This window comes from Mesitornis unicolor, unplaced genomic scaffold, assembly GCF_000695765.1.
Source record: "Mesitornis unicolor isolate BGI_N332 unplaced genomic scaffold, ASM69576v1 scaffold5893, whole genome shotgun sequence".
Classification (NCBI taxonomy): domain Eukaryota; kingdom Metazoa; phylum Chordata; class Aves; order Mesitornithiformes; family Mesitornithidae; genus Mesitornis; species Mesitornis unicolor.
The window spans coordinates 5,513-12,389 of record NW_010173843.1 but is presented as its reverse complement, the minus strand read 5'-3'; the positions used below and the strand labels follow the sequence as shown (position 1 = coordinate 12,389).

At 39.4% G+C, this 6,877-nt stretch overlaps 1 protein-coding gene across 1 annotated transcript in view; it reads right to left on the bottom strand.

Moving 5' to 3' along the window:
• FAM189A2 (family with sequence similarity 189, member A2) overlaps positions 1 to 6,877 on the bottom strand; it is an 18,971-nt gene that overhangs the window by 8,247 nt on the left and 3,847 nt on the right. Inside the window, exons 2-5 of the mRNA XM_010180846.1 lie at positions 6,829 to 6,873; positions 4,914 to 5,042; positions 3,976 to 4,083; positions 3,738 to 3,856 (exon numbers count right to left, since the gene is read on the bottom strand). Coding sequence (XP_010179148.1) covers positions 3,738 to 3,856; positions 3,976 to 4,083; positions 4,914 to 5,042; positions 6,829 to 6,873 — 401 coding nt within the window. The remainder of the gene's footprint in view (positions 1 to 3,737; positions 3,857 to 3,975; positions 4,084 to 4,913; positions 5,043 to 6,828; positions 6,874 to 6,877) is intronic.

The following is a 6,877-nucleotide window of genomic DNA, read 5'->3' as shown; positions in this document are numbered from 1 at the left end:
ATGCTCCAGAACTTCAAACATCTTTGGGCCATACTGAGCTCAGGAATCCGTTTCAGTTCTACTTCACAGAGATTCAGTTTTCTTTCAAAAGATTCAAATACAGGTGGTAATTCAAAATGTGATACTTTAGCTCTGATTATTGGAAACTACTAAATTCTTTATTACAACTGAAATTCAAGATACTTGTGAACTCATGTTTTATGTTCAGATACAAAGTTATGTTCAGCTGCAAAGTAAAAAGCAAACTCAAACTAAAAGCTATTTCTGTGATGATGCTTGACTAAGCATATTATAGTTGATCAATTCACGAAGGCGTGTGTGAGGCATATGTACCTCATGGTTAACCTTACTTCTCGGATTTCAAAGAGCTCTCCAAAACCTGAAATACAGCAGAAATCCCAAAGACCTTTTGCTGTATAATCGTCCTCTGATGAGCTCTGAGAGGGAAGAAACCAGAACAGTGCCTGTAGAAACTTTTTGGCAAACACTGATTTTGATAACATAAGTTTACACTCCCCCATTAACACTAGAACAAAGTGTGGTAGCAGAGCTGCTGAGGGGACCTTCCCCACACCATCTTCAGAGAAGTCTGTGACCCAAAGCATCTCAATTTTTCTCTGCTTTTCGTAACATTTTAAATTGCTGTTGTGGCACTGAGCAAGAACCTCAAGCAGCACACAGAAGCCCATGTGTTTTGCTCTCTAGACCCATGTCAGGTTTACAGCAATCACTAGTACTGCCTCATCATGTTTTGGGCTTCTCTGGATGCTGGCTGGAAAGAACAAAGGTGACTGGGAAAATTATTTTCTTGCAAGGTGAGAGGAAAGGGCAGAATGACTTGAAATGTCTACGGAAGGCTGCTTACGGAAGAAAAGAATAGAACTTCCGAAAAGAGAACTGAGGAGCACTTTTGTGAAAGACTCTTGTCAAAGTAATGGAGGTAATGCATAGAGGACTTTCAGGAAAATAAATAAAATATTTTGATAACTGGCCATTGCTTTCTTTAATCTTAAAAATGGAGGAAATATAACATGTTAAAATAATTTTTAATTTCAGCCCATTTCATCTGCTCCTAAAAGCTTCAGAATAATTTTGGAGTACCATGGAGATTGATGCTCCAATGACACTACTTCTTCACATTTTTCCTGTATGTTTGTGCAAAGCTTACGTTCAATGTAGGCCACAAAAGTGTATACTTCTTGAACCTTAGTTGTGTTCCTAAACACACCTGATCTGGCCTACCTAGCTCAGTCACACCATGAAAATTAATGGTGCATCCAAGAATTATATCATGTTAAAATTTACTACAAAACATGCAACCAGAAAAGCATTCCTTTAAGCAATTCCTCTAATTCCTTAAAGAGTCAGAACTTTGGCCTCCTGGAGACTTTACTGTTTCAGTTGCAGGAACATATTCAGTGGTAAAGAAACACCTGTCAGCAGTATATGGGTCTGATGTGAGACGTACTGAGTTTGTCAATACACAACTTGGATAAGCAGATTTGCATTCTGGCAAATGCCTCTAGTTCCCAAATGGTACTTTAAACTGGACTAGGGTACATTTCAAGACCTCAGGGGGCTCTGCTGCCCCACATGGATCACCTCTTCTCTTAAATTCAGATGTGGTATAACACTTTGGATTTTATTTTTCACGTGGAACTCAGCTATGACTAGCAGTGGTGTGTATGAAATAGCCGGTAGGAGTTGACCAGACATTTGTAATGCTAGTTTGTTTTGTCTACCACGAAATAAGACAAATGTAAAAGTATTGGCTACCCACAGCAAACATGTCCTTGGCACATGTTTTGATGGCTGCAATGCTTTCTGTTTCAAAGCAATGTATCAGTTTTGAAGCCGCCCCAGGTGCAGCTTGCAGATGGCATCTCATCACCCTGGATGCAGTTCCTGTCACCCCACCTTTGGCTCAAAGGTTTGGGATGCAGGGTTCGTGGAAACTCGGCATACAGAGCCAGGTCACAGATGCAGCCTGGCATCAGGGTCCAGAGCAGGCAGAGAAGAAAGGAGAAGTGCAAGGAAGCACTGACAAAAGGCCAGGCCCCACTTCAGCCACTGCACTGGACACTTGGTATCCAGTCTGGGGAGAGCTGTATTCCCTCATCTGTCAAGAAGAGAGATTAAGCCTGTCTGCCGCTGCACTGCTGCGTAACTACTCTGAGCACCCTGAAACAAGTGGCCTGACTTCAGAACGGTGTCACCATCCCTTAAATGCTATTATCAACAGTTCTAATGCAGTCACAGGCAAGGTAGCTGCTACCCAATATTAGGCCGCAGAAGCCTTAAATAGTGTTCAGCAGCCCCTCTGAGCTGAAAATACACGAAGAGCAATACTGCTGCTGTGAAGGAGATAACCATCTAGAATGACATACCAGACGAAGAAAGACAGCCCCATTTTAAAGCAGGGGAACTGTGACAAACATATTTCAATAAAAACGTAATCATCCAAAGAGATCATTATGCACACCAATCTGTTTTCATAACTAGCTTGAACCAAGACTTACATAGGAGGTTTCTAGTAATGTTTGGAATTCAGCCCTGGTCTTTGGTGTTTTGGTCAAACTTTTCATTCTAAAATCTATTTCTGTGCCACATTACCTTTTTCTACATAATCCCAGAATCCGCAATTATCTCTGCAAGGACCAGAAAGTCTTGAAAGTCTACTATTCCTGAGGAAACAGTAAAATCAACTAAACAGTACTGTACACTGCAAAAGGCAGGAGTCTTAAGCAAGGGTAGAGGTATTCAGTCTTCTTGAGCACCGTGACATTTCATGTATAAACATTGTGTACGCACAGTAGAGTAATGCTGCCCCACTTGAGTCATAAACTAACAAACAAAGCTAACCTGCAAGTTCCTGTGAAGAGTGCATAACCACCTGCACAATGAAGGGTAACAAAACCAACAGGTCACCACTGACTTGCAAGAAATATAGGAACTAGTAAGTCCTGGTACAGCGAAATAACAGAGCTGATGCTTAATGGACAAGCTACATGATTTTTAGTCCTATTCTTCTTCAAAACACCATAAAAAAACCCCTACACTACATTTACATTCAATGTTTCACAAGACTAATTATACCAAAGAATACAGCCTTCTGCAATATGAAATTTTTCTACACATTTTCTCTTGCTCACATGAAAATTCATAATCCTCTTCCAAACCCTTCTTCCCTCATCTTTGCAGGAATGAATTAAAAAAAAAAAAAAAGGGGAGGGGAGAGTGGAGGAGTGACTTATGTCTATCCTCCTTTTCTTTCTGGTATGTGAATCCATCCTCCCATGCTCACTCTCACTCCTTCATCCTGCCGCTGCCGGGAAGTGGAATCACTCTGGCAGGAAGGTCTGTGGGGGGCCAGGCCACCTCTCAGAGTTCCTCTCGCACCAGCCTTGCCAAGCCAAGTTGTGCCTGGCTTTCCGTCACTGCTCCAACCTGCTCCTGACAGCATTGCAAAAGTTCTCAGCCATGTCAGACTGTGGTATTACTCTTGTCCTGCAGAAGTTCCTACAGAATCTACAGTGAAAATCAAAAAACTGTTCCCCTCATCCACACTGGATTTACACCACTTCCCAGCTTAGCAGGATTCTTTTCTTGGTTCCATTTTTCTAAAATCACCAGCATTGTTTCAGTTTATAACAGAGAAAATGGTCTTAAAATAAAAATGAAGAATATGTAGAGTTTCCAAAGACACTGAAAGAAAAGAAGAGAGTGTAAAGATTTACCTGTGACTCATTCCTTGATTAGAAGAATAAAAAGTTGCAAAATAGGAGGGAGGCGGCGCAGGTGGGACAAAATCATCAGGATCCAAATTGTTATCTTGGTCTTCAACCTGACGTTCAGCCTAATCAGATGAAACTTATGTTAAAAACCATCTGAGATATAAAAAAATGCTGAACTGTGTAATCTAGTAATACTGCTAGTACCACTGTTTACAGCAAGCAATGCCTTGCGCTCACTTACTGTGCAAGATCTTCTTCTTGTAAGAATCTGTAAGTAATGCAGGGCAGCCGCTATCAAGCAAATTGTGGTGGTAAGAACATTTAGGGCACAAAGAGCGAAGAGAACTTTCTGAAGAACAGGAAGATTATGGAAATTAAAAGATTCAATCAAAGTATTTGTAAATGTGATAATGATAATGACGATGATGATGATGATGATGATAATAATAATAATAATAGTAATAAACCAAAACCAAACACAGAAAACACATAGATGACCATAACAATTAGTTTTCAGAAACATCTATGATGAAATCTTCAGGACAGGTAATCTCCAAGATTGGAGTCACTTGTAAAAGCTTGGTTTTTTCGCTATTGTGTGTCCTGACAGAGCGATCCAGAAGGGTTTAATATCACTCAGATGTGATTTATAAGCCATCTATTCATCCGAGAATTCCTCTCAACTCTTCTGCAGGAAATAGAGATGTGAGATAATCACCATTAAATGTGAAAGCACTTATATTTGAAGATGATGCTGTTTGGAAGTTGTATTTTAGCAGTTTGTAAGCCAAGAAAGGCTGAAAAGGTCAAAAGACCAATGAAGGCATCAAATCATTACCTAAAAAAAATTTAAATTTACAATTAAAATTACATTTAAAAATTACATTTAAAATTTACACCACATTTATGCATGCAGTCTTGTCTTAATTCAGCTGTAGTTCTGGTTGCATAAAACACAGAATGGACAAGAACTGCATATTGGATCAGCAATGCACTGGTCAAAACCCAGAGATGAAAAAAACCCCAAACTGTTACAAATCCATGAAGAGTTTCTGACCACTGGGGAAGACCAGAAAAACAACAGAATTTTTGACACTAAACACAGTCGTCACCTCAGCACTGCACACACAAGGGCAGACATTATCAAAGCAGTCATGTTAAGCAGTGTGCGCAGGGTACCTTGAGGAGAAGATGAGCAGCACTGCATGACTTCATGTGGTATAGGGTCAGCGCGGCCTCTATTTCCGGGCATTTAGCGAGTTGAGATTCTTCACAGCAGAAACAAATCTTGGTTTGATCCACATCAGCCTTTAAAAAGACAAAACTTTTTCATTTATTCTCTGTTTTATGCAACATTTTTAACTACATAGTATAGAGCCTATGTGTTAAACTATACCTCTGACCACAGAGTGGACTGGAAATACAGGCTTGTAAAATGAAATTTGTATAGTTTGGTACACCAATGATTTTTGCTTTATAAAGCTATATTACTCATACTTCCTATTTGAAAGGAAGCATTACTGATAAGCTCAAGACATTTAAATACAACTTAGCTGTAATCAAAGCTGCATTGATTACTAAGCCATTTTAGTATCCTTGCTCCTTCAAATGCATAGCAGCCTGGAAATCTTTTCTTTGACTGACATGTAAGCCACTGTATATGGAGTGCATATGTTTTCTTTGATTCATGAGTATATTTTGCATCTCTATGGACAGAATGAAAACCACAAATAAAATTTCAACTCACTCAAATCAGTAATAGTTATGTCTTGCCTGTAACTATTGTACTATTGCCTGTAACTTTCAAATTAATGTTGTCATCTTAGTTTTCAAACAGAAATTATCTCTAGATACAGAAAAATCTAATTAGGGTTTTAGCTGTCAAACTCTCTAGAGTCACAGTGTCAAAAGTCTTCCACCTACATAAACCACTCTACAGAATAATTAATGATTTCAGAAATGCCTTCTGGCTGTAACCTGTGCTTCCAACCACTGAAATTCCTGAAACTTTTAACCATCTCATCTGGAATAACATTAGCAGTTCTCAGTGCTGCTTTGGTATATTGCTATTGGATGAATCTGGATTGTCAAGTGCTTGTAATCTTGGGATCACTGCAATATACCTCCTGGCATGTTAAGAAACCAACAATAGCTTTCTGGAAGCAATAATTATTAAAAGATCTTTCTAATAACCCTTAAAGTCCTTCAAGTCTTTACACACGATCATCTTTATCACCAAGTGACCCTGTATCCTTCAATTTCAATTATTCCATGGTTTCTGGTTCATAAAAAACACATTATTCTACTTCTTATGACACCCATCTGAGAAAAATCTTTTGCATTCTGTCCTTTCTTGTGTGGGTTGCTTCTTCCTCAAGTAGAAGTGTTCTGAAAAGCTAGTATGATTTGATCTGCCTTACTTTTTTCCTCACAGTTCCTGCTGTAAGGTATCAACACAAATTGTCCTCTGCAGGTGAGGCAAACCAGGAAAAATAATCCCACCCACAGATTATATAGACTGAGCTTTTTATAGGTAGGTCACCAGAACTCACTCAGGCTTTCTTCAACAGTTTTATCTTTGTCACATTATTATTAAAATCTTTGTCCAGCGTATAATGCTAGCAAGAGGGATTTTCTAAAGATATATTTGGGATTCCCTCCTACATGCCCCCATAAAATTGTCTACAAAGCCCTGTACTAAATGAGCTGTCTTCAGACCCTGAAGACAGAGGCCAGGTTCTCAATGAAGTCAAACAAAACCATTTCTTGGCTAAGTATGCTCTTCTATTTCAGAGTAAAACCTTTCAAAACATACCCTTTTGAGGTCTTCAGCTTCAGGAGCTGAACACCGTATGAAGAGTCCAAGTCAAAACACCCAAGTGTTTAGAAACACAGACCACAAAAACACTGCTGTGGATTTCAGTGAGTCTGTTCACAATCTGAACTGAATCAGTGCCTGAAACAGGTTTCTTTTTTTCCCCACCACGCTGTAGCTGTGTTACTTGCATCTCTACATCAGCACATTTTGTGATCCCAGCACATCAAGCCTACATGGCATGTCGTGAAGTATGTGTAAATCGGTACGTCTGCTCACCAAATGGCATTTGGGTACACTGGACACAAATTGGAGGCCTTGACATCCC